The 27,256-nt window shown below is 54.4% G+C and overlaps 1 protein-coding gene across 1 annotated transcript in view; it reads right to left on the bottom strand.

Annotated features, from left to right (window-relative positions):
• Nucleotides 1–27,256, bottom strand: part of RYR1 (ryanodine receptor 1) — a 118,699-nt gene that overhangs the window by 36,882 nt on the left and 54,561 nt on the right. The window contains 33 exon segments of the mRNA NM_001001534.1: nt 533–613; nt 1,715–1,732; nt 2,334–2,407; nt 3,416–3,492; nt 3,570–3,649; nt 3,929–4,028; nt 5,295–5,360; nt 5,500–5,551; nt 7,216–7,322; nt 7,551–7,647; nt 7,838–7,950; nt 8,415–8,552; nt 8,793–8,852; nt 9,595–9,765; nt 11,503–11,595; nt 11,701–11,788; nt 13,528–13,768; nt 14,666–14,998; nt 15,247–15,377; nt 15,878–15,959; nt 19,312–19,550; nt 19,679–19,739; nt 20,146–20,195; nt 20,993–21,114; nt 21,205–21,272; nt 24,151–24,266; nt 24,601–24,724; nt 25,079–25,154; nt 25,250–25,324; nt 25,712–25,852; nt 26,311–26,400; nt 26,668–26,746; nt 26,848–27,011. Coding sequence (NP_001001534.1) covers nt 533–613; nt 1,715–1,732; nt 2,334–2,407; nt 3,416–3,492; nt 3,570–3,649; nt 3,929–4,028; nt 5,295–5,360; nt 5,500–5,551; nt 7,216–7,322; nt 7,551–7,647; nt 7,838–7,950; nt 8,415–8,552; nt 8,793–8,852; nt 9,595–9,765; nt 11,503–11,595; nt 11,701–11,788; nt 13,528–13,768; nt 14,666–14,998; nt 15,247–15,377; nt 15,878–15,959; nt 19,312–19,550; nt 19,679–19,739; nt 20,146–20,195; nt 20,993–21,114; nt 21,205–21,272; nt 24,151–24,266; nt 24,601–24,724; nt 25,079–25,154; nt 25,250–25,324; nt 25,712–25,852; nt 26,311–26,400; nt 26,668–26,746; nt 26,848–27,011 — 3,607 coding nt within the window.

The raw sequence follows: 27,256 nt of genomic DNA, 5'->3' as shown, positions 1-27,256 counted from the left end.
TGAAAACTCTTAACTTGTTTAAGTGAGCGAAGAGTCTGTAAGCGTTCCACCTGGCAAAGAATTTTATGAGCAAAATTAATACGTGGTTCTAATAGATTAATTTTTTAAATGCCAGGCAATTTTTGCCTCTGCAGGCCCAGAATATGAAATACTCATCTATGGAACTTTGGCAGCTGCTGCAAAATGCCTGTGTAAAAAATGGCATGTGGCAAATTGCTCATTTGAGAAAATTGATTTGGGGCCAGACTGGTTTTGGCAGATTGCTCTGGGGGAACTGGACTGGCTATAAGAGGTGAAACAGAAGCAAAGTGGCTAGATTCCAGAAATTCGAGATTTAGGAAGGTGGGTAGGTGGGGCTTGACACTGGCTGAAAGTACAGACTGAGGGACAGTGGGGTGGACAGCAAGGTTTGGTTGTATGGTGAGGCAGTTACTGCTAAGGGAGGAGGGGACTGGAGATTAACTCAGACAACCCTTCCAGACAGTCCTCGAACCTTGGCTTCCTCTCTGCCTCACCCGACCCTCCTCCTCACCATTATTGTGGCCCTCGCAGAGCAATTGCAGGAATCGGAACAGGTCTTGGGTGAATTCATCATCTGCCATGACCTTCTCTCCTGGTGGAAGAGGGGGTCGGGTCCCAGAAGCGGTCAGATGAGCCGCGATGCACAAACACAGCATGCACACGGCCCATGCACACCGCACACACATGCATAAAGCGTGGGCGCGCAGGGAGGAGCAGCCGCCACTTTAAAGACACTGTGAGGGTCACGGGCATTCATGACACCAGGGGTCCCAACCTCATCGTCCATGACATCAGCAGATGGGCGCTGAGGGCCGCCCGAGTCATGAAGCTGGGACTTCAAGTGTCTTTCTACAATATCAGTATCCCTTTGATGTCACCACTTGTGTGACATGCAGGAGCGTCTGCCGACCTAGCAGAGGTTCAGGCTGCTGATATCTCCTTCAGCCCCCCTTCCAGGACCGCAGCGGGGCGGTTAATGGATTAAGAGGGTCGGAGTCACTTTCACTCAAAAGCTCTGGGCAGGAGAGGACTGGGCAGGGGATGGGATCAAAAGCCAGCCAATTGGCTCAGATGCCTTGAAAGCAGCCAATCCAGCAGAAGCAAAGGGGGAGGGGTGTAAACATGGGCCAATCAGAATGGAAGTCTGGAAGAAGCCAATCACTGTGGGCTGTAGGGAAGGGAGGAGAGTGGGGAGGCTAGATAGTGAAGGTTCGGGCCAACCAGAGCAGGTGCAGAGGCGGCACGCACACCAAGCAGAGTGGATGCTGGGGCAACCAATCCGGTTGGTGGATGGGAACCGCAGACTCGATCAATCTGAGGCCACAGGCGCAGAGAGCAGGGTAGTTGGGAGTGGGTTTGACCCCACCTCGGGACTGTGAATCTGGGTCAGGAAGTCCGAGAGCAGCCAGCTGGAAGGGGTTATCTGCCATCTTCTCTAGCTTCTACTTTACATATGGGGAAACTGAGGCTTAAGGACAGTAAGAGACTTGTTCATAGTTCCAAATGTTGTTAGTGGCTAATTTAGGACCGGAATCTTGGTCTCTGGGCCCCTGATGTTAAAGCTTTCCACGGGGCATGGAACCTCCCTCCCCTGGATGGCCCAGATCCTCAGCTCCCGGGTGGAGGGGGCGGTTTGGGGTTAGAAGGGAGGGGTGGCAGTAGCACAGCAAGGGGAATGGGCTAGGGGAATTACCGTTCTGGCGGTTGATGACTGGGGCAGCCAACAGGATGGGAGGAGGAAGCAGAAGAAAAGAGAGAAAAAGAGAGACAGAAAGAAACAGAGAGACAGACAGAAAAACACTTACAGTGACACGGCCAGGGAGAAAGACACACACAGAGAGAAAGAGTGATAAGGAGCAAGGAAGCCAAGAAGAGAACAAGGAGAGGATAAAAGCAGAGGGAAGAGACAGAGAGAGATGGACAGGGAGAGGAGACGAGGCAGGAGGCAAGGATCAGGGCAGAAAGGTTAGACACGTCACAACACGGCAAAGAGGAGACTCGATTAACCCGGATTAGGGACATTAATGAGAGAACGGCAACCAGGGCTGGAGACCAGGGGCATGTGGAGGGTGGGGTGGAGGTGGTGATGGGGGAGGGAACACAGGACAGAAGGACACCCGGGGGTGGGACCATGGGGAGGGAGACGCTGGAGGAACATGGGACGCAGGCCTGGGGACCACTGCAGGAAGGGAAACCTGGGGATGCTCTTGGGGAGGGAGGGTGTCTTGGGGGGCTCTGGGCAGTGTGGGGGAGAGGGGAGCCTGACGGAAGAGGATGTCCCAGGGAGGGGGAAGCCCACGCGAGGGCCTCACCGGTTCCGTCCTCGTTCACCATGCCCAGCCCCTCTGCCTTGTTCTGTCTCTCAAAGGCATTGAGATCCAGGACGCTGAGGGAAAGAAAGCAAGGCGGTGAAGGTGGCTGAGGCCTCTGCCCTCCTCTCCTCCAGCGCCCAGCATCTCCCACCCCCACTGCAGCAGGAAGAGCCACAGTAAACCGAGAGTGCGCTGAAACCAAGAGGAAGCAGAAACGAAGAGCCTGTTGTGGCTATGCAGTGACAGCTGTGAGGTAAGGTGGGGTGAGGATGAAATATATAAGAGCTGAGGAGTTCCTCTCATGGCTCAGTGGAAATGAATCCAGCTGGTATCCATGAGGATGCAGGTTCGATCCCTGGCCTTACTCAGTGGGTTAGGGATCCGGTGTTGCCACGAGCTGTGGTGTAGGTCACAGACATGGCTCAGATCCCAGTTGCTGTGGCTGTGGTGTAGGCCAGCAGCTGCAGCTACAATTCGACCCCTAGCCTGGGAACCTCCATATGCTGCAGGTGCAGCTCTAAAAAGACAACAACCACCAAAAATGCTGAAATCAGGAGGAAAGAGAAACCATCTCTCAGCAAAACTTCAGAGAGGTAGAGAAAGTCAGTGAACTCTAAGAGGAGAATGAAGGCAGTAATGGAGCCATATGAATGGGGGTCCTCAGAAGGAGCCCCAGTTCCCTGCTGCCTGGGTGCCACTTGAAGTTTCAACAACCTTCTGGTTCCAGCTGTCTGGATCCTTACTACTCCTCTTTTTCTTTTTTTGGCTGCGCCCATGGCATGCAGAAGTTCCAGGACTAGAGATAGAACCCATGCCACAGCAGTGACCCAAGCTACAGCAGTGACAATGCCATATCCTTAACCCACTGAGCCACCAGGGAACTCTGAACTCATTCTTAAAAGTCTGTGCCATTTGCCCTCCTTATGGCTTCATGTAAATCCTTATAATAAACTGCCTGTTATTTGATCTGGTTTGAGGGGGTCTCTCTTCCTGGAACGAAGAGAACAGAACTAGAGGTGGGACCGGGAGTGGGGGCTCAGCCACACCAAACCACTTAACTGAAGATGTGCACTAGAGCCCACCTGCAGGTTTGCATCAGTGCCTGGATACTCTGGAAGAAGCCAACTTCCTTCTTGTCCTTCAGGTAATCCAGCATTTTCTGCAGAGGGGGGAGTGGGAGTCACACAGGAACCTCCACCCCTCTCAGCCCTCCTCCCAAGTCCCTTCGCCTGTTACCTGCTGCACATCGGCATTGCCTCCGTTCAGGATGGAGATGCCCAGCTTCAGGGTGGACGATACCATGGCGCCTGTCTCTCCTGAAGGGGACCGGGCAGGGGTGGGGGTGGGGGTCAAAAGATGACCCGCTCAACTTGGGAGCAGTGTTCTGACTCACCAGAAAAGAGCCATCCCAGGGGGGTGTGGGAGAAGGGGGCAGACAAGTGTGCAAATGTGTGTATGCAGGAGTGGTCACGACTGGAGGAACGGGTGAGACATTGCGAGGCAGGTGTGCAATGGGCAGAGTGCAAACCACATGCAGGGGTGGGAGGAGCACGACGCTGGGTGGGTGGGGGCAGGAGAGGTGCACGTGGAGGCACCTTTGCAGGCACTGATCATCTGCAGCACCATCTCCGCGGCCCCACGGTTGTGCAGCCGTGCCTGCTGGTACAGGAGCCTCTGCTTCTCCATCTCCTTCTCCTGTGGCAGAGCACACAAAGCAGAGTGAGTCCAGGCTCACCAGCCCAGCCTCACCGTCACCCCTGCCCTTCCTGCTCAAGCCACCTCCTCCGCTCATTCCTTCAACTCTGAGGTCCTTCTATCCCCTGGGACTTAAGTCTTGTACTTAGCACAGCGCCAGGCATGGAGCAGTCGTAACCCAGCCCCACACACTTGCCAGGGGTCAACCGAGAAAATCCAAGGGGTCTGTGAACATGGACATGGGTGGGGAAACAAGATATATATATATATACATATATATATATTTTTTTTCCATACCCTTGGCATATGGAAGTTCCCAGGATAGGGATCAAATCTGAGCCACAGCTGTGACCTATGTCACTGGATCCTTAACCCACTGTGCTGGGCTGGGGACTGACCATGTGCCTCAGAAGCAACTCGAGCTGCCACAGAGGCAATGCCGGCTCCTTAACCCACTGCACCACAGCAGGAATTCCAAAAAGTTTTGTTTTTGTGTCTGCCACCCTCTAACCAAAATGCTGCATTTCCTTCCATTATGGATGATGCCATCAGTCATAGAAATATTAGCAGAATTCATGGTTGTGTCATCCATAAGAATCACGCATGTTTCCATAACACATCATTTTTGAAGACATCTTGAAATATTGCTTATGTTCATCACTACTGATCAATTACGGCAGCTACATGGACCCACTGATAGTTCTTGTTATTTGGTAGATTAATAAAGAAGTACAGATATTACTCTATCACACTTTTTTTGGGGGGTCTTTTTAGGGCCACTCCTGTGGCATATGGAGGTTCCCAGGCTAGGGGTAGAATTGGAGCTGCAGCTGCCAGCCGACACCACAGCCACAGCACCGCCAGATCTGAGCCTTGTCTGCGAACTGTACCACAGCTCCCAGCAATGCCAGATCCCCAACCCACTGAGCCAGGCCAGGGATCAAATCTAGTCAGGTTTGTTTCCACTGAGCTACGACAGGAACTCCTGTATCATTTTTTAAAACTCTATTTCGATAACTATTTCCGTATGTTTGTTTTCTCTGCTATGGATTCACTTTTTTCTTTATCTTTTTATCTTTGTTTTTCTTTTGCTATGGATTCATTTTATGCATTTAAATACATGATTCTGAGAAAGGCTTTACCAGATGCCAAACGGGACCCTGATACCCAGCCCAGGGCCAGCAGAACACACACTGAATGAATGGGGGGGTTGATGAAGTCAGGGTCCCCCATCCCTTTACTCCAGGTCCACGTGATCCCACCTACCTCAAAGGAAACCTCAACCTCTTCTTGAGCTTCGCCGTTCTCCCCTCCCTCCTCCAGGTGGCAGCTCTGGGAGTGGGACACGTGTTAGAGATGATGGTGAACAGAGGAGGTACACCAGCCCCCCACCCCCAGCCCTTGCAGTGGGCAGGCATTGCAGCTGCAGGGAGGTGGGGAGGGAACCTGCCCTAGATGGACAGGGTCTCACCTTTGCCATGATGTCAGCATACGCCATATATAAGTAATCTTCATCCAGTTTGCTGGGGAAGTAAGTGGGGGGACAGTCAGCACCCAGAAGAGAGGAGCCCCGTCTTATAATAGCTTCCAGCTTTCCTTTGGAGAGCCACCCCTCCCCATGTGCAGGCTATGTGGTTCAGATGGGGTAGACTCTCCATTGCCAGACTGAGCACGTGATCATGGCTGAGCCAATCAGTACTTTCTACTGGCTTGGCTACAGTAATAGGGAAGAGACAGTCACGTGACCCACGCTGGTCCAATGGAATTCACTCTGGGAGTTTTGCTGAAGCTACTGATGGACTTGCTCCCCCTCCACTGAGGTTGCTCTGATGGTTTGAGGGAAGCCTGGAGCTTCTGGACCATCTTGCCGCTTGTTCAACTGAGAACTATGACCAACCACCTCCTTGGATCACCTCTCTAATAATAATACTAATAATAGAAGTAATGGCCGGCACCTATTGCATTTGCTCTAGGTTGTGCTCTGTTCTAAGTGCCTTGCACACATTAACAAATTAATTCTCACAGTAATCCAGTTGGGTAGCTATACAGCTGAGACTTGAACATCACAGGTGTCAGCTGCATGGGTCCACTTATATGTGGGGTTTTTTTCACCAACTACTGCTACAGTACTACACGCTCCCTTGTTAGCTGAATCTGCAGATGCGGAACTCTGGATATGGAAGCCAACTAAAGTTATACGTGGACTAGTGACTGGGTGGAGGGTCAGTGCCCCTAATCCCTGCATTGTTCAAGGGTCAATTGTATTATTAGCCCAATTTTACAGATGAGGAAAACAGAGGCACAGAGATCCTTCTTGGCCGAGGTCACACAGCTTGTACAGGGTTTCAAATCTGCGCAGTCTAACCCGAGTCTCTGCTTTCCCAGAGGATAGAAGACAGAACACCCAGCTTCCCAGTCTCCTTTTCCTTGGATGGAACGATTTTGGTTTTGATTGGCAGGAAGCCTTTCCCCATCTTCCTGCCGGACGTGTGGCCATGACATCTGTAGGTTCGGCTTCCACCTTGTCACCAGCAGGCAACAGCTCGGGGTGGGAGGGCAGAACTCCTGAACAAGGCTGGGTCCCTGCCACTTGCCCAGCCCCGGACTTTCTGACTTGATGTTACGTGAGAAAAAAATCCCCGGGCCTCCATTTCCTGATCCACACAAAGTCGGTGATAACAGTATCTATCTTGCAGTGTGAAGACAGAGGGGGTGCATGTGTCAAGTGCTCAGCATGATGCCTGACACATCATACGCGTTTGATAAATGCTGCCTGTCGCTGTCGGCAGCAGCAGCACCCTCATTACTGCCATGTATTCCCGACACCGCCATCAGCCTATAGGAAGCCTTTGGGTGAATGAGAAAAGGGCCTCCTTCCTCACCGCCATCTGTTGGAAAGGTGTCACAACACACTGATTTCTTCCCCATAATACACTGATTTTGTTTGAGCAAGGCACTTCCTTCTAGAAGAGCTGTGCTGTGAATGAACCCTCTAGAGGACACGCCCTCGCGAAGTGCTCGGGCTGCAAAGTGGTTCATGGTGGCGCTGCCTGTGCTAGTAACTGGCACGGAAGGAGCAGCTGTGGGGCTCCCTACGACACAGAGGGTCTCTCCTGAGGAACAAGGAGATTGCTGGGGGTGGGGAGAGGAAGCGGGGGTCTCTCCAGGACCCAGGAAGGGTCCTCACCTCTTTTCGGTCAGGGCGGTGCGGCTGAAGTGCAGGACGAGCTGGTGCAGGGGGTCCGGCTTCTTCTCCTCCACCTCTTCCTCCTCCTCCTCCTGCTCGCCAGCTTTCTGGGGGCCGGGAAGGGGGGCTTGGGGCGGGGGCTTCTAGACTCTCCACCTGTGTCTCCCCCATAATCCTCCTGGGCTGTTTTTTTTTCTCTTCTCCCACATCCTGCACCCTCCCCTGGTTCTGCCCAGGCCAGCAGCCTGGTTCCCATGCCCCTTGAGGTGAAGGGCGACCCCTGGAGGTGTACCACCCTCCTCTGCCCCCACACGCCCCTGCAGGCCCCAGCTCACTGAAAGGTCATCTATCATGCGGTCCTCAAAACTGTGGTCTTCGGTCAGGATCCACGCAGCCTTGTAGCTTTCCAGGAACATATTACAGGCCCGGTGCCTTGCGGGGAAAGATGGGAGACACCGTGGAGACATCCCCGTCCACGGCCCTCTGGCCTCCCACACTTCTGCCTCCCCTCACCTTTCCCTAAGCCCCACTGGGTTGGCACCCATCCTCCTGCCTCTTCAGGCACCCTTTCTCCAAGACCCCTCGAGCTGCCCTCCTCCATGGGGGGTGGTGTGTGTCTTACGTGGGCAGGTTGTACAGCGGGGTCATACGGAAACAGGCGACCACGGCCCTCCGGCGCTGCTTAGACAAGAGCTTGTGCCACACGGCCTTCTTGGACTTGTAAGGGTGCTCCATCTGGAGGCGGGATGGTCTGTCATGTCTCCAGACTCGGCCCCTGCTCTGATTCCCACTTCCAGCCCCAAGTGAAACGGCCCATCTGTGCCCGGGTCCAAATTCAGGCCCGACTCACAGGGCCAAAGGAATACCGTGGCTCTACCAACCGCGTCAAGGTTCAGACCTGTACTCAGCTTCCAGACCAAGATTTCCCTCCTTTGTCCGCCAGGTGCACAGACCCAAGGCGACCACCCAGATTCTGCCCCAATCTCAAGACCCGGCCAAGGCCCCGCCCTCAGAATCGAGGGTCTCCATCAGGCCCAAGATTCAAGGACTCTATCCCCAGATCGAAGTGACCATTCGAAGCCTCACTTTGAACTCAAGGCGCATCAGCTCCCACAGATTCAAAGCCCGCCCCAGGCCCCGCCCACAGATCCAGGGCCCGCCCCGAGACCCAAGCTTCGGGCCACTCGGTAGTAAGACACCTGCTCCAGATGATAGAGCACCGCAGACACTTCCTGGACTCTGCGCACGATTTTCTCCGGGTCGTCAGCGTCCTCCTCGCGGCCCGGGAGGCCCCGGTACAGGGCCATCTGCCAGCGCAGAGACGGGGAACCTTCGACCTGAGAGGTGGAAGGTCAGCCAGCATGAGGCCCCTCCCCTGCCCCCTCTCCCCTCCCTCAGCCGAGGGCCCCACCCTGCAGAGTGGGCTACTCGGCAGCTCTAACCCCCTTTCAACGCTCTGACCATTCTTTGGGGGACTGAGTACAAGTTAAGGTCCTTCATTCAATGCCTGGTACGCAGCTGTTACCGTTGCTGTCAAGCACTCATGCCCCTTTCTGTTGCAGATTAAGGAGGCGTACCTTTCCCTGAAGGTGAAGGTTGTTTTGCAGAAATTCCCGGACCTCCTCATCTGTGTCTTTCTGGGGGAACATGCCAGGCTGGGTCACCGTGGAGGACCCAGCATCCTCCTCGACCCCCATCCCTTCCCTTCTAGTCCCATCACCAGCAGGTGGTGAGAGGCTCGAATAGGGTTCGGGGGCAGAATCCATTGATCCCCAGCAGTTTCGAGACCTCGGAGGTTTGGGCTGGGTGTGGTCCTGGGGAAGAAGCCATTAGGATCCTGGGGGCTACTTAGGGTCACAGGGTGTTCACTGGGTCCCTGGGAGTCTTTGAGGGTCCAGGTGGGAGGGGTCAGCGGGGCCCTGAGGGGAAGAGGTAGTGCGCTGGAGAGCTCGGTGGGAACCCAGAGGTTCAGAGGAGGCCCAGTGGATCCCAAGAGATTTGGGGAGTCTCGGGAGGGCTCATGATGTCTTGGGTGGGGTGCTCAGGGTCTCAGCAGATTTAGCATGGCTGGGGGTGGGGGTGTTCAGTGAGGCCCTTGAAGGCTCAATGCGGTTCCTGGGTCCCAGGTGTCTTAGTGGCCTTTCAGGTTCTAATGGGGTTCCAGTGAGGGCCCTTAGGTCCCAGAGTTCTGACAGCCCAAGCGGGGTGTCCAGGGCATCCTAGGAGCCCCAGAGAATCCTCAGGGCCCTGGAGAAGGACTGAGGAGGGCCCTTGGGGAGGGCTCCCAGTGGGCTCCCGGGGCATTCAGCAGGGTCCAGGGGCTCTGTGGGGCGCTGAATGGGATCCCAGCAGGTTCCCAGAGTGGGGCTGAGCAGGCACCAGGGCATAGCGGGTCTTGGCCAGCGTGATGAGTTCCTGGTCGGTGGGCGCACACATGTTCAGGCCGATGGGCAGCATCTTCTTGAGTGTGGCCACGATCAGCGATGTCTGCACAGAGTACCGGTCCCCCCGGCGCTTCTTCTTGGTGCGTTCCTGGTCTGAGCCACCCGACTGTGGGGACAGGGGGCTCAGCGCCAGGCTGAGTCTCAGCCTGGCCCCGGGACCTGGGCCCAAACCTGCCTCTCTTGTCCGCACTCCAGCCCGCAGCCTGAACACGAGGCACACCCTCCCCGACTCCCTGATCCCAGAGTCTGCCTCAGCTTCCATCCTGGACCTTGCTGATCTTTCCCTGCAGACTTCCAGCCTGACCCTAGAAACTTCCAGACCTGAGCCTCTCTCCCAAATTCCCAACTTCTATCCCAAATCCTCCCAGATTTCCCCCAATTCCAGGCTTTCTCAACTTCTGGCCGTCCTCTCCCTGAACGTCCTAGGAACTTCCGGTAGGACTCCCCTCTTGCCCCTGCACAGCACCTACAACCCCGCACTCCAGACCCCAAGACAGAGTTCCCAAGAATGACATGAAGATGTAGAATGGTAAAGAGTCCGAAGAGATGAGAGAAGTTGGAAGAAAAAGAGAAAGAGACACTGAGAGACTCAAATGGAAGGAGACAGGAAGACAGAAGAGGCAAGAAAGGTCCAGAAAGATCTGGAAGCAGAAACACGGGGCACAGAGACCCACAGCTGTGTTCTGGAGCTATGATGCAGACTCGTGGCCAGGGCCACCTCCGTCATGCCAACGAGAAGCCCAGTGACAAGCTTCGGCCAGAGCCATGTCCACGCTGGCTCGTGATGTGGCTCATGAGCCAAGTGCCAACACATGCAGCATTTCATGGGCCCTCACAGAGCCCTGGGGCTGGAGGCACTGACAAGATGCCTTCAAGGCTCAAAAGGGTAAGACACTTGGCCAAGGTCACAACTGCCAAGAGTCAGGAGTCTAACCGCAGTCTGTCTAATTCCAGAGCCCAGGCCTTAAACCCAACCATGCACGTGCCTTCCCCGCCCCATTCCCATCCCCTGAGACCTCGGCCCACCAGGCTTTGATGCTTTGGGGAAAGCTGAGAGGTGTTTTTTTTGTTTGTTTGTTTTTTTTAACGAAAGTTAAAAAAAATTAAACTGCCAAAAGTTGAGAGTCGGGAAGGGAATGGGTGGTAGGGGGTAGGTGGAGGAAGAGAAGGAGGATGGGGCTGGGAACCAAGGATGAGGGGTGGGGAACAGGGGCAGGGGCTTTCTAGGAGGAGAGCAGAGGCTGAGGTTTAGGGGGAAAAGAGGGGATTAGCCAAGAGCCATGCAGAGGGTCCCAGACGTGGGGCTGACCTGTACATCGCCTGCCTGCTTCATCAGGTTGCCGACAAAGACAAGAAGTGTTACCCCAGTCCCTTTAGAAAACCCCAGGTCCCCTCCAGGTTGGCCCAACCCTAGCTCCGCTGCCCCCCTGGCTGGGCATTTCCAGACCTCGCTCAGGGTAGTGGGCCTGCCCTTTGGACCCTGCCCTTTAGAGGGCAGTTCTGGGAAGGATGAGAGGAGAAGAAAGGGGTGTGTGTGGGGGAGGATAATGGGATAGAAGGAAAGAAATGGGAAAGGGGAGAGGAGGAAACTGGGATAGAGGAGGGAGAGGATGGAAAGGAGGGGGGAGCAAGCACATAGGGAGGAGGGGGAGATGGCACAAGAAGAGGGAAGTGGCAGGAAGGAGGAGACAGGGAGGGAGGAGGAGGGAGGTGGGGCGGCTGTGCGGGCTGCAGGGGATGTGCCGGGGGCAGGTCGGGCTGGCTGGGTGAGGGGTCGGGTAGGGAGCCGTGGAGGGTGGTCCCCCGACCCTGCGGAGGGCTCCTCCCGGAGCAAAGCACCCACCTTGGCCATTTTGCTCTTGTTGTCGGCGGTCAGAAATGACATGTTGTTGATCTCATTCTGGACCACAAAGTTCTGCTCCTCGCGCTTGAAGTTCTGATGGGGAGGCAGTGCTGGGGTCAGACGGGGTGCAGGCGGGCATCTTTGGGCAGCAGCGTCTTGGGTGGAGAGAGACGAGGGGCGGGGCGCGTGGGGACTCACGTGGGACTTGGACCAGTAGATGAAGATCTCGCCCACCATCCGGAACAACTCCTCCGCGCTGGGATTGGGTTCCGTCAGCCAGTGTGCCCTGGGCCAGCAGGGGAAGGGGTTGGTGAGGGATGAGGGCAGGGACCCCCAGGGGAGGGGACCGCACAGAGATCTCAGGGGAGGGACTGGGGGGACCAGGAGACTTCAGTGGGAAGGAGACAACTTTCTAGGGTAACCCGGACATTCAGATGATTTAAAAATGACTGGAGCTCCTGTTGTGGCTCCACACATGAAGAATCCAACCAGGATCAGTGAGAACACAAGTTCAATCCCTGGCCTTACTCAGTGGGTTAAGGATTCAGCATTGCCACACACTGCAGTGTAGGTCGTGGATCTGGCATGGCTGTGACTGTGGCTGTGGCTGGTGGCTCCAGCTCTAATTCAATCCCTAGCCTTGGAACATCCATATGCCTGCCGCAGGTGTGGCCTTAAAAAGACAAACAAACAAAGAAATAAAAAGAGAAAAATTATAAATAACCATTCTATTCTTTTCTTTTCTTTTCTTTTTTCTTTTTTGCCATACCCAAGGCATATGGAAGTTTCTGGACCAGGGATTGAATCCAAGCCACAACTGTGACTTACACCACAATGGCAGTCACAGTGGATCCTTAACCACAGTGGGAACTACTAAATGACCATTCTTTTTAAAAAGTTTGTTTTTTTAATGATTTTTATTTTTTCCGTTATAGTTGGTTTGCAGTATTTTTCTTTCTCTAAATTTTTTATCAAAGTATAATATACATAGAAAGTGTCAACTTGATGCATTATCACCAAGTGAACACACTGTGTAACCCCCACCCAAGTCAAGAAAGAGAATATCTCCAGTCCCCAGAAGGATGTGTGTGCCTCTCCCTCCTCTTGAAAGATGCCCTTATTCTGACTTCTAGACCGTGAATTATTTTTGTCTGTTCTTGAATGTTCATGAAAAGATGATACACCGTGTGCTCTTAATTTTTCTGGTTTCTTTCATTCAAGAAATGTTGGATGTTTGTGAAATTCATCCACATTGTTGGGTGTGTGATAGTTTGCTCACTTTCACTGCCATGTAGCATCCCATAAGTATATCACACTTTACTTGTTCAAACTCTTTGACCCAGTTCTCCTACCCCTAGGGATCTACTCCATAGCAATACCCACTTGTGAGCTCAAAGATGGATGTGCAAGGAAGTGTACAGCATATATGCCACTGCTTCCCATTTCTGCTCCTATGACAGACATAACTAATCAATCTGAGCCCCCTTCCTCACAAAGCCTTGATGCAACCTTAACATCTTTTTGAACCAAGATGGAACTTGGAGTTGAAACTGATTTACCATCCCTGGATTTGGCTGCACCTAAGACTTAATAATTCTTTAAACACTGCTTCTGGTTTTAGGGAGATGTTAGTAAACTGGTTGATAACCTGTGCTTGCCCTTTTATAAAGATCTACATTTCTGGGAAAATCAGGCTGGCCAGATCTGGACTATCTTCCGGTCTTCTCTCAGTGATGGAGAAAGGCCAGACCACTGGACTTCACTGCGCAATCAGAGAGCCCGTGTCCTCCAGCCCAGAGACATAGTGCTGGACTGGGGAAGTAGGGCTCCTTATGGCTAACCCTGCAACCATCACAGGGCCTCAGATTCAGGAGGTTTAAAGGAGCAGAAGGGGAGGAAACCCAAGAAGGCCGGCTTTTCCTGGGCCATATCGGAGGATCGAGTGAGGATTGCAAGAAATTTATAGCACATCAGAGGTGAGAGGTCATGCTGGGGTGTGAGTGATGACGGCTGGGGACGGCTGACCTGTTGTTGTCCACGTAGCGGATGAGCAGTGGGTAGAGGGCATACAGGTCCCGGCAGAGCACAGAGAACTCATCCCGCACCAGGAGCTCCCCTTCCTCGGCTTCTGCCTTGGCCTCCAGGCGCAGCTGCTCCTCCTCGGCCACCACCTTCCCGGCCCGTTTGCGCAGCCGCCCGATGGTGGGGATGAAGTGTGAGTGCAGGAGCTCGGGCCGGGCCCGGCTCACGATGGGCTGGGCGAACACTGCAGAGGCAGAGGGTGCATGTCCTGCTGCAGGCCACCGACCTATGACCTCTGAGCCCACGCCCGGTCTCTGGTCCCATCCCATGACCCCTGACCTGTCCCTCTGACCCCACGGAACATGGATCCCAGCCTGACCCTGGCTTCTGATCCCAGCTTCTACCTCTGATCCCACTCTTGACCTCAGGCTGTGACATCTACATAGTCCCAGATCCTTGATCCCAACCAGAACCCTTGACCTGAAACGGTGACCCTCAACCTGACACAAGTTCTTGACCTCTGACCCCAACAACTGAATCCTAACCTGATATCTAACCGTAGGCCATGACATCTCACCCCAGTCTTCAACCTCTGACCTGGACTATACCCAGACTTAACTCACCACATAATTTCTGACTATGTCCCCTGGCTTCCTACTGCAGCCTCTGACCTCTGACCCTGGCCTCTGATCCCAGCCCAGATCTCTAGTTTGGCCCTGATCCAAAACTCAAGTCCTGACATACAACTTCTGAACCGGGAATCCCAATCTTTTAAAGACTCATTTCTTGACCTCTGACCCAGAACCCTAATTGTCCATATTAGGGACCTGGATGTTTGACCTGGTCCTTTGACCCTTTGTAGAAGGAACTCAGCCTTCTGACCTAGCTCCTAACCCTTGTTCTAACTCTCTCCAAGGCTCCAGAAATCCAGAATCCAGCCTGGAGAACCCCGGCATCCTTAAGAGCCTGAGATTTTGATCCCTTAGGATGACCTCTGGCCTTGCAACCCCCAAAATCTTCCCCACTCTCAGGAAATCATGGACCCCTCTGAGGGATCGCCCTCTGAGACCATCAGATCAAGGCACCTGAGCCCCAGGGCACTGGCCCCAGTTCTCAGGAGCCGGGTGCCTGCCAGACCCACCGGCCAGCCGCTTCATCCATGAGGCCTCGTCGATGCCCAAGTTGTTGACGATGATCCGCAGGATGTTTCCCAGCAGGGAGTTGAGGTGGTCGGAAGTGACAGCTGTGCAGGGCGGAGGGGCTCCCGCGGGCAGGGCGGGTGGGGGCGCCTCGGGCCCGCGTTCCCACCAGCGGGGCAGGTAGCTGCACAGCATGGGCAGTGTGATCTCAATGACGTGTGGCATCTCCGTGTAGCGGGCCCCCGACTCGGCCAGCCCCCCGATGTCTGCCATGAGCCGCTCCAGCACCGGAATATCCGGGCACATCTCCTCCACGCTGTTGGGGAGCCCCAGGACTGGGGTGCAAGGAGGGTCAACCCATCATGCCCAGACCCATCATGCCCAGACCTCAGACCTCAGTGTCCACACCACAAACCAGAGCCCCACAAACTCTGGGATTCCCCACTCTGGAGCACCCCCAAGCTGGGGACTCCTCAGCCCCTTGGGGCCCAGACTGGGCCACACCACCTCCATCATGGGTCTCCCCAGCCCTGCACGGGCAGAATATAACCCTTGACAGCTGCCCCAGCCACATCCAACTTACTGGCCCGCTCCCGGGGAGACTTGGTGGTGTACACTGAGCAGGCATTGTACTCGTTCAGCTGGGGCTCCAGGAATGCCACTGGCATGGCTGCTGCCAGGCGGGCCAGGCACTCACCGAGGGCTGGCCGCAGCCTGGAAGAGGAGGCTGTGCTTAGTTCCCACGCCCCCTCTGCCCAGTCCTGGATCCCAGTCCCCTCCTCCACGCAAGTGCCTCTCCCCAGGACCCTTTGGAGCAGAGAGGCTATTCATCGGGGGTCACTGATACGGCCGTCTCCCTGGCTTTCCTAAATGCCCTCTTGCTTCTCCGGTAATCCTAGCACTGCCAGCGGCTCTCCCCAGGGCTCCTAGTATGCCTGGCTCCTGTGTGTCACCATAGTTTCTGCGTGACCCTGCCGCCACTGGAGAACAGCCTGGCATCCTGGCCCCCAACCAGTCGGCTCCACTTGCTTCCCATGCCTTCCTCAGTGCGCCCCCACATGGCCACCCTGAGGAACTGCAGTTGCCACAGTGCGCACGTCTGTTGAAGAGCGACCGCGTCCCATCTCTTCTCTCACCTCCATCCTCACCCGCGCCCTCCCCTCCCTGAGCCCCCTCAGTACCCAGCCCAGCCCCCATGGGCTGTCTCTCCTTACTTTTCCACGTAAGGGTTCCTGGTGGTTCCCAGAGAGTAGATACTGCACAGCGTTCGATAGCAAGAGACCTGAACGTCATCCACTGAGGGAAAGAGGGAGGGCGGGTGTCCACACAGGTTCCTCCCAACCCACTCCCTTGTCACCAGTGATGGGACAGCGCAGGGCCTGTACAGCCAGCCTACCCTTTACTAGGTTTGTGAGTTAAGCAAGGACCAACTCTCTCTTGGCCTCGATTTTCCTATCTGTAAAATGTGGATAATTACAGTATCCTCCTCGTAGGGTTATTTTGAGGATTAAATGAGTTAATACATGAAAAGCAATGGGAAGAGGGTGCGCAGCAAGCACTCGGTGAAGGCTGCTTGTTGTTCTTTCCTTAGAGAGGAGTCATGGATGTCTTTGATGACAGCAAAGGGACGCTCTCTCCAGAAAATACAAAGAGACAGCCAATCCAGACTCCAGGCATGGCTACCCACATACCACCCAAAGGCCAGGTTAAGAACCTCAGCAACTTCATAAATGTCATGAGGCAAAAAGAGGGTAGGGGGACTGTTCTAAATTGATGAGTAATGACATAGAGTTCCCATTGCGGTGCAACGGGACCAGTGGTGTCTCTGCAGCACTGGGATCTGGCCTGGCACATGGGCATTTGCTGTAGCTGCAGTGTAGGTCACAACTATGGCTCAGATCTGATGCCTGGCCCGGGAACTCCATATGCGGTGGGGCAGCCAAAAAAGTGAAAAAAAAGTAATGATAGAGACATAACAACCAAATGCAATGAGAGAAAAAACTTAACTGAATTTTTTAAAAAAGCAAAGACATTTTGAGGGTAACAGGGAAACTCACCTATTGTCAGGTTAAGTATGATACTAATATTGTGCTTACATGAGAGAAATTCTCATTCCAGGTGCTGAAGCCTAAATATTCAGGAATGAGGTGTCACTGTGTGTGCAACTCACATTCAGAAGTTCAACAAAAAGTTTGTAAATACTGTCCCTCATTAAGTGAAAGGTCAAACAAATGGGGCAAACTGTTGGGGTTATTTTATTTTATTTTTTTGTCATTTTAGGGTTGCACCCTCAGCATATGGAGGTTCCCAGTTTAGGAGTCAAACGGGATCGGCAGCCGCCACAGCTACAACAACGCCAGTACCCAGCCATGAATGCAACTTACACCACAGCTCACGGCAATGCCAGATCCCTGAGCGAGGCCAGGGATCGAACCTGCATCTTCATGGATGCTAGTTGGATTTCTTTCTGCTGAGCCATGATGGGAACCCCCAAGGGCAAATTGTTTTTTTGTTTTTTTGGTTGTTGTTGTTGTTTTTGTCTTTTTGCCATTTCTTGGGCTGCTCCTGCGGCATATGGAGGTTCCCAGGCTAGGGGTCCAATCGGAGCTGTAGCCGTCAGCCTACACCACCACTACAGCAACTTGGGATCCAAGCCGCGTCTTCAACCTACACCACAGCTCACAGCAACGCCAGATCCTTAACCCACTGAGCAAGGCCAGGGATTGAACCCACAACCTCATGGTTCCTAGTTGGATTCGTTAACCACTGCGCCATGATGGTAACTACAAGGGCAAATTGTTAATAATTCTCTCCTTTCTACTCTTCTGTATTTAAAAAAAAACCAAAAAACAAAAAAAACAGTGGTCGCACCTGTGGCACATGGAAGTTCCCAAGCCAGGGGTGGAGCCACAGCCACTGGAGAAGCAACACTAAATAGTTATGCTGCGAGTCACAGGGGAAGTCCTACTTTTCTGTATGTTTTCAAAATTTCAAATGTCAGGGTATGAGAAGAACCCCATCCAAGCGTTACTGTTCCCTTTTTTTTTTTTTTAGGGCCAAACCCGCTGCACATGGAAGTTTCTGGGCTAAGGGTCGAATCAAAGCTGCAGCTGCCAGCTGACACCACAGCCATAGCAATGCATGATCCAAGCCATGTCTTCAACTTACACCACAGCTCACGGCGACACCGGATCCCTGACCCACCATGCAAGGCCAGGGATCAAACCCACATCCTCAAGGTTACTAGTTGGATTTGCTTCCGCTGCACCACAATGGGGACTCCTGACAGCTCTTATTTTTATCACTTACAAAAAAGTAGGGAGCTGAGATGGCCCTCCCCTTCCCCCAGGGCCCCACAGCCTGCCTGGACACTTCCGCCTGGGTAGCCATCCCCTGGGGCCTCACAACTGACCTTGGCATCTCCTACAAATGTGTTACTTCTTCCAGTCTGTCTCATGGAGGCCCCACTGTCCCCAGGTCCCCAGGCCAAGGCCCTGACTCTGGATGCCTCCCCTTCGCAACCTGCCTCTTCAGCCTCCCAAACTTCCCTCCCATCAGCCCCTCCAGCCTTTCCCCACCTCCAGCCTGGCCCATGTCGCAACTTGGAAGGCTTTTTGGAGGACCTGAACACACCCTGTCATGACTCCCGACCAGGTGTTTCATCTTGCCGGTGTCTCATTAAGGTCATTTTGTTACACACTGTATGTGCTATGTCACTAGATCCCAGGTCACACAATACAGGTGCCATTCGGTTGGATAAACAGAGCAGGCGCTGCTCACTGACCCCCAGTATCTGTCCTTACCTCCTTTCTGCTCTGCTCTCCTACCTAGCCCGACACACGACCTCCCAGACTAAAGCCCACTTTCCTAGCCTTCTTTGCAGTGACCTGTGACCATGCGCTGAGTCCTGGCTAATAGGATGAATGTGAGAGAAGTGATGTGGGCCACTCCTGGGCTGTTCCTTTCAAAGTAGTGAGGTGCTCTCCTCTGCTTTTTCTCCTCTCCTTCTGGTAGAATGAGAATGTGATGGCACACCCTCTTGAAGCAAAAGGATAAAGGCAGTATTTTAGGGACAGCAGAGCAAGAAGATGGAAGGAACCTGGGCTTCTGACATCACAACCAACCAACAAGTAGATTGTTACATGAGAAAGAAATATAATTCTGGGAGTTCTCTTCATGGTTCAGCAGTTAATGAACCGACTAGGATCCATGAGGATGTGGGTTCAATCCGTGGCCTTGCACAGTGAATTAAGAATCCGGTGTTGCTGTGAGCTGTGGTGTAGGTCATATGCATGGCTCAGATCCCGTGTGGCTGTGGCTGGCAGCTACAGATCCAATTCTACCCCTAGCCCAGGAACTTCCATATGCTGCAGGTGCAGCCCTAAAAAAATATATATATATACATATATACTTCTAACTGGTTTAAGCTACAGTGACTTAGGTCTTTTGTCAGAGCTACAGAATTAACACTCATTCTGTTACCCACCACCCACCACTGCACTGAATTGAATGCACACTTTGCTTATGGAAATAAATCCTCTCAATAAACACACACTGAAACGCGTGCGGATTCCATTGGGATGGGTGGTGGTGGCTGAACTGACATCCGTGCCCCCCGCCCCACGCCCACCCTCGGGACCGTCCTTACGGATTACGTCGTCTCCAAATTGGTGCTGGGCGATGTGCTGGAAGAGGGTGGTTAGCACAGGCAGCAGGGCCACGGTGGTGTAGGTGAGGTTCTGGCCCACGCCCTTGACCTGCGTGCGCGCCTGTGACACCTTGCCCAGGCGCAGGTTCTCCACCATCTTCTCGATGTCCTCCGAGGCGCTCTCGAAGAAGGAACGGAGGCCGGCCTTCACAATCTCGGGGCCAGACTTCATCACTGTCCTAGGAGGGAGGCGGGAGCACAGCAGCTCTAGAGTCTGAGATTTGAGGTTGTGGAGCATCTGGGAGAGCAGGGGCTGGGGTGCGAGCAGGGTTAGGATGGGAGGGGGCACCGTGACCCGGAGCCCCACCTCGCGTCCAGGGAACGTGCCAGGATGTGAAGGCAGTTGACCACGGCTGGGGCATCCGTCCCTGGGGGAGGAAGATGGGCTTAGCTGAAGGAAGGGTCATGAGGACAGACCTCTTTGTCCACCCACCCCGACGGCTCTCTCTCCACCCACCCACCCCACCCGTGCTGCCACAGGCCTGCGTCCTCCCTCATCTGGCTGTGACCTCTCTGCCAGTCCCTCCCTGGCCCTGACCTCTGTCACTGTCTGGTGATGAATCTGGAAGCTCCATGGGGGCAGAGCCCAGGACTATCCCATTACTGGCCTGTCCCCAGGACTACGCACTCCATGTCCAAGTCCAGAGGAAGAACGCAGAGAAGGTTGTTCAACTTAAAGCAAGAAACTGGGCCCTATTTCTTCAGGGTGAGATTGGTCATGGGGGGAAGGGAGGGGGAGCCGGGGAGAAGGGCTCAGGGAGCAGAGCTGCTTACCAAAGAGAGAGACTCGGTGACGGACAAGAGCGGCCAGCTTGCAGAAGAGGCTGAGGAAGAGAAAGGACCAGGAGGACAGCGGAAATGGAGCAAGGACAGCAGGGGACACAGTTAGGGAAGGAGGGACAGGGAGAGAAGGGCAGAGGACAGAGCCAAGGGGACACAGGTAGGATGAGGGGAGAGAAAATGAAGGAGTCAGGGTGCGCGGGGGGCGGGGGGGGCCGCAGAGAGAGGAACAAGCTTGAAGGTCACAGCCTTGGGCTCCTGGGGGTGAGGAGGCTGGTGTGTCTTTCTTTCTTTTCTTTTTTCTTTTCTTTTCTTTCTCTCCCCCCCCCCCCGCCTTTCTTTCTTTCAGGGGGAACAGACCTGCAGCATATGGAGGTTCCCAGGAGTCTAATCGGAGCTACAGGTGCTGGCCTCTACCACAGCCACAGCAATGCCAGATCCAAGGTGCATCTGAGACCTACACCTCAGCTCACAGCAACGCCAGATCCTTCGCCCACTGAGCAAGGCCAGGGATCAAACCCACATCCTCATAGACACTAGTCAGATTTTTAACCCTCTGAGCCACAACCGGAACTCCTGGCCTGCTGCTTTTCTGACAGGGTGACCTGACCAGTTCATCCCAGTTTGCCTGAAAGTCCCATGTCCTGGGGCGCACCAGGATGGCTGGTCACCCGAGCCCTTCGATCACTTCTGCAGGTAGACTGGTCAGTGCCCAGTGCCCAGGACAAAGCCCCTAAGGTCCACGGTTGGGAGGAAAGGATCCAGGATTACAATGCTGTGAGCTCTGGGGCTGGGTCAGAGGGCGGGGGCGGAGCGGCAGGGGGCGGGGGGCGGGGCACACCTGGTGATCATTTCCTTCTCCTTGTTGGAGGCGTGGCCGCCGCTGCCCAGCACTTTGGCCGGTGTGGACAGAAAATAGAGGCAGTGGTTGGTGAAGTACTGGTTGATCAAAGGGAGCAGGATCTGGGATGGGGTGGGGAAGAGATGAAGGTGGTGAAGGGCAAAGACAGCCCCCAAGTCCCCAGCCCCTCAGCTTCTGAGCCCACCTCTCACCTTGGCAAAGAATTTTATCTCCTGTTCATGGGGGGACTTTTCCACTCGTCCACTGCTGACCACAGCCTCTGGTGGGGGAAAGCAAAGAGGGGTCATGTGGGTTCAAGGCCAGGGAACTCAGGGTGTTCTCATCAGGCAGAGTTAGGATATAATAGGATATAACCTGCTGGTATGAGGTCACTTCTGTTTATCTTTTATCTCATTCCCCCTCCCCAAATCCTTGATCAAACCTTTCCTGAGGCTGACAATGGGGAACAGGACAAATTGGGATATGGTAAGGTCATGGAACATCCCTTTCTTCACCTATCACAAGTCCTTTTCTTCATGAACTTCAATACCTGGCAGAAATTAAGTATGGAACGAACGAATGAAACAAGAAGTCGATGTAGGGAGTTCCCGTCGTGGCGCAGTGGTTAACGAATCCGACTAGGAACCATGAGGTTGAGGGTTCGATCCCTGCCCTTGCTCAGTGGGTTAAGGATCCGGCGTTGCCGTGAGCTCTGGTGTGGGTCGCAGACGCGACTCAGATCCCGCATTGCTGTGGCTCTGGCGTAGGCTGGCAGCTATAGATCTGATTCACCCCCTAGCCTGGGAACCTCCCATATGCCGCGGGAGCAGCCCAAGAAATGGCAAAAAGACAAAAAAAAAAAAGTCAATGTAGACGGATCAAACTTAATGGGCTCAGCATGCCTCCACCGTGCAACTCTAATCTAATCTAAAGTTTAGATTAAACTTTAAAATGGAAACAGGGAGTTCCTGTCATGGCACAGCAGAAACAAATCCAACTAGAACCATGAGGTTGTGGGTTCGATTCCTGCCCTCGCTCAGTGAATCAAGGATTCGGCATTGCCTTGAGCTGTGGTGAGGGTCGAAGATGCGGTTTGTATCCTGCGTTGCTGTGGCTGTGACATAGGCCAGCAGCTGTAGCTCCGACTAGACTTCTAGCCTGGGAACATCCACCATCATCATAGTGAGAGCAGTAGTTCATACTATTAAGTAATAATGCTGACTCCAATGACTAAACCCTTGCTCCGTCCCCGGCACTCAGAGAAATGTTCTCGCACAATCTCAACGTGGAGGGCCCACACACTGGCCCCTCGCCCTCCTTTTGCAGATGAAGACACTGAAGCGAAATGGCTCACCCAGCAAAATAAATGACAGAACCACCCCGGTTATAGCGAACAGACCCCCCTTCTGGTAGGTGAGGAGACGGAGGTTCAGAGCGGAGAGGGACGTGCAGGGAGAGTGCAGGCCAGAAGTTCAGCTCCGGGGAGATTTGGGGTGAGATGTACGAGTGAATCCTGCTGGGCCGTGGGAAGGGAACGTGGGGATTCCTGGTGGCTCTCAAAGGGACAGTTGGGGCTCTCTGGGGGAAGCTGGAGGGGAGTATCAGGGCCCCAGCTGTGATTCTTAGCGACATTATCAGAGGCATCTGCTGGGCCCCCCAACAGACTCAGCCTTCAAAACAGACCCAGAATCCCCAGTTCTCACTCTTTTGCTCCTGCCCCTGACAGTCTGTTCCCTCAAGCAGCCAGAGGGATCCTGTGATCCCCCAAGGCAGGTCAGGGCCCTCTCCTGCTTAGAACGCTCCTGGGGCATCATTTCACTCAGAGGAAAAAGCCACAGGAGTTCCCGTCGTGGCGCAGTGGTTAACGAATCCGACTAGGAACCATGAGGTTGCGGGTTTGGTCCCTGCCCTTGCTCAGTGGGTAAACGATCCGGCGTTGCCGAGAGCTGTGGTGTCGGTTGCAGACGCGGCTCAGATCCTGCGTTGCTGTGGCTCTGGCGTAGGCCGGTGGCTACAGCTCCAATTTGACTCCTAGCCTGGAACCTCCATATGCCTCGGGAGTGGCTCGAAGAAATAGCAAAAAGACCAAAAAAAAAAAAAAAAAAAAAAAAAGCTACAGCCCTCACCAGGCCTGCAAAGCCCGATGGGATCTGCCTGTCACCTCTCTGACCACACTTCCTCTTGCTCGCCCCCTCTGTCACTCTGCTTCAGCTGCACGGGCGTCCTGATACTCACATCCAGCGACCTCTCAGAGCCTTTGCGCTGGCTGTTCCTCTGCCTGGAATACTCTCCCCAGATGACCACGAGCTCCCTCCCCAGCTTCCTGGAATCCTCTATTTAAAATTATAACCAGTTCGGAATCCCACTGTGGCTCAGCAGTAACGAACCCAACTAGTATCCATGAGGATGTGGGTTCAATACTTAGCCTTGCTCAGTGGGTTAAGGATCCATGAGCTGTGGTGTAGATCTCAGATATGGCTCAGATCCCGCATGGCTGTGGCTGTGATGTAGGCCAGCAGCTGTAGCTCCAATCTGACCCTTACCCTGGGAACTTCCTATGCCGCAGGTGCAGTCCTAAAAAGCAAAAAAACGAAAACATAAAAATAAATAAAATTGGGAGTTCCTGTCATGGCGCAGTGGTTAACGAATCCAACTAGGAACCATGAGGTTGTGGGTTCGGTCCCTGGCCTTGCTCAGTGGGTTACGGATCCGGCGTTGCCGTGAGCTGTGGTGTAGGTTGCAGACACGGCTCGGATCCCGCGTTGCTGTGGCTCTGGCGTAGGCCGGTGGTTACAGCTCCGATTGGACCCCTAGTCTGGGAACCTCCATATGCCGAGGGAGCGGCCCAAGAAATAGCAAAAAGACAAAAATAAATAAATAAATAAATAAATAAATAAAATTATAACGGGTTCCACCAACTCACATCCCCACTCCTCCTCAGTCCGACCTTAATTACTTTCTAACACACTAAGGGATCCTTATTTCTGACGTTAAATGTCTGAATCCATCACGGGCGTGATAAGTTGCAGAGGAGGGGGATCACTGTTTCCGTTGTTCGCTGCAGTATTCTCAACGCCTAGAACAGTGCCTGGCAGAGTGATCAGGCCAGGGGAGGAAAGGGGAATGCATGCTCTGAGTCCCTAGGTGAAACTCCGTACCCAGGTGGGCGATAAACTCCTGAGAAATGTCCATCCAGCGCAGCAACTGCTGCAGGAAGCCAAAGGCAAACCGTTTCTCAATGGAAGATGTGTCCAGTTCCATGTCCTTAAGGCCCCTGCCGGTGCAGGCAGAGGGAGGAGTCAGCCCAGACACAGGTCCGCTGCTGTGTTTCCAGCCCCGCCCCAGTTCCCCTGGACTCCCCCCCAGGCTCCGCCCTCGCTTTCCAGGATTCGCCCTTCTAAGACTCCTCCCCTCCCTGGATCCGCCTCTGCTTTCCAGGGCCCACCCCTCTCTGGCCCCACCTCCTCTCCCCAGGCCATACCCCCTTTAACTTCCCCTCTGGGGCTCCGCCTCCACTACCTAGGGTGTGTCTTTCCCAGCTTTCGCCCAGGTAATGCCCCTGCTCCCTGCTCCCTGACCCTCCCTGGTGGGGCTTCCAGCTAGCTTGCCTGGTGACTGCATAGCCATTCATCTGCAGGAACTTCAGCAGCTCCTGGGCCTTCTCTCTATCTCGTGCCTTCTCCTTGGCCGTGAGAGTGTCGTAGGGAACCAGCAAGGGGTGGGTCCCACCACCTGGGCGATAAAGACCAGAAATCAGGGGGCTGGGGAGTACCCAGGCCACTCCTGAAGTGGTTCTGGAGTTGAGGGTGTGCATAATTACAGCAATAAAGACAGAAATAAGAATAACCAAAACACTGCTTTCAGATACTCGCAACATCTTCACCACAACCCTACAGCAGTAAATGCTGTGATTATCCCCACTGCATAGACAAGAAACGAAGGTTCAGTGGGGTGAAAGCAGTTATCTAAAGTCGCACAATTCCATCCCTGGCGCTTATGACTCCAGAGCCTGGGACTAGGGGACAGTGGAGCAGGAGGGACCGTGGAGCAGGAGGGTCTGTGCGGCGGTGGGGTAGGCGCCCTCACCCTTGGCTTCCAGCTCCTGCTTCTTCTTCCGTCCCCACGTGTTGTGGTAATTTTCCGCCAGTTGTTCTGCCATAGCCTGGGAGTGGATGCACAGGGCAAGGCCCATTCAGGGGATGTCCTCCTCCCCCAGAAGACACGTCCATGTCCCCCCAAAAAGATCAGAAGTCTCACCTGCAGCTCCCGGGACAGGGTAACGCCGCTGAGGTCAGGGGGCTGGGGGTTGTAGCCTTCTCGAGCATCATAGGTCTGGGAGGACAAGGGAGAGATTGGGGCAGGGCAGGGAGGACTTAATGGGCTAGCAGGAAGCTCAGGCCCCAACCCAATTTATCCCCATACCTAGCCCTACACCCCTCCTCTGTACCCTCTCCTAAGGCCGGGTCTCTAAGCCACCCTCCTCTCTTCCGCCCTTTGCAGTTCTGCAGACCCACGTCCCCTCCTTTTCCAGCCCTCTTAGCCTTTGCCCGCCCCCTTTCCCCGACCCAAACCCCTTTCCCTGGTCTTTCCCCCCTCCTTCTCCCTCTTCCTGACTCCACCTTCCGCCTGGCCCCACCCTCCCCTGGTCCCGCCCCTTATGCTAGCCACTCCCCACCCTCATGACCCCGCCCCTCGCCCCAGCCCCGCCTCCACCTCCACCTGGGCACTTTGGGATATCTTCCGTGTTTTTTTCTTCTCCGTCTTCTCCTCCTCACCCTCCCTGGCTTTCTCTATCGTCCATTCCCAGGCAATCATGGCCTTCAAGGACTCTTTGATGGGCCAGCGATAAATCTCTTTGTCCTGGGATGAACAAGAAGGAGTGGAGTTGGTGGAATGGGGTGAGAGTGAGGTGGGAGTAGGAGCCCCTGGCACAGCCTCACTGGCCTCCAGTATCCCAGGAAGGGGCAAGCCCTGACCACGTGGCTAGGAAGTGGTCCAGTCGGAATTAGAACCCAGGTCTCTTACCTGCTCTGTAACGAAGCCTCCCAAACAAACTCTCATTATCCCATTTTATACGTGAGACTCGGAGAAGTTAAGCTGTGTGGTCAAGGACTCAAACCCAGTCTCTGGGACTCTTTCTAAGGGACAATAGGAGTCCGGGGTCTAGAGGAGGCAGCCAAGTTCGAGGGAAGGCCAAGTCCATGGATAGGGAGCCCTAAACAACAGATCCAGCTAGATCCAAACCCATGAAGCTGCCTCACTCCTCCCTGAACCCTCAAATTTTGAACCCCTAACATTGGGGCCCAAGGCTTGGTCACCTTCTCTGAAAAGGTCTTGTAGGGCCTCAGCATGGGATGGGTCTTCAGCTCCTCATCTATGTTCTCCCCATAGGACCAGTTGTTCTGGATCTGGAGGTGGAGAGGGGGTGGGTAGGGGCAGCGTCACTAGACACCTGGGGTGAGAGCAGGATGAAAGGTGCCCAGCAGCCTAGGGACACAGAGGGGAAACCCTGGAGGGGCCAAGGATTCCAGAAGAAGCTGTGGGTCCCAGGAAGTTAGGGGTCTCAGGGAAATGTGGGGCCCTTGGGGAGGATATGAGACCGAGAGAAGGCTGAGGTCTTGAGGGGAGCTGGCAGGGGTGGGGATTCCTGCAGAAGGGAGGACCCCGACGCCCACCTTGTCGAAGGCCCACTTCTCATGCGTGTACTCGGCAAACTTGTTGATGAAGGAGTCCAGCTTCTCTGGGATGATCACGCTATTGAGGGAGGGGTCAGCAGATGCTGGGTGGGCCCGCCTTCCACCCCTGAAACATTCTTCTCCCTCCCCTGCCCCCAGGCCCCGCCCCCCAGGCCTCACTTGAGAGTCTCCACAGGCCGAGGATCGAAGTTGCCTTCAGCGTCCACGGTAGCCTTTTTCTCAGCCTTGGATGAGTATGAGGCGTCCACGTAGTCGGGGGGCAGGGCCCCTGCGATGGCACACAGGCAGGGCATAGCCATGCGGTACAGCTCTGGGTCATATTTCTGGAGATGCCAAGAGGGGTGGTGGCGGGGGGGTCACTGCAGGCCTGGCTAAACCTTCAATTCCTGGAGCCCCAGGACCTCCAACTCGCCCCTCCAGTCATCAGCCCTCCTCCCTGAGCCCTCAAACATGAAGTATGGTCTCTCGCTCTGCAACCCAAACCTCAGACCTGGACTCTCAAACCTCCTCTATATTACCCCTCTCCAAGCCCCCAAACTAGAGGCCCATTCTCTCTCCCATAACATTC

This window comes from Sus scrofa, chromosome 6 (assembly GCF_000003025.6).
Source record: "Sus scrofa isolate TJ Tabasco breed Duroc chromosome 6, Sscrofa11.1, whole genome shotgun sequence".
In the NCBI taxonomy this organism is placed as follows: domain Eukaryota; kingdom Metazoa; phylum Chordata; class Mammalia; order Artiodactyla; family Suidae; genus Sus; species Sus scrofa.
Note: the sequence above shows the minus strand (reverse complement) of the source record. Positions and strands in the feature narration are given on the sequence as shown.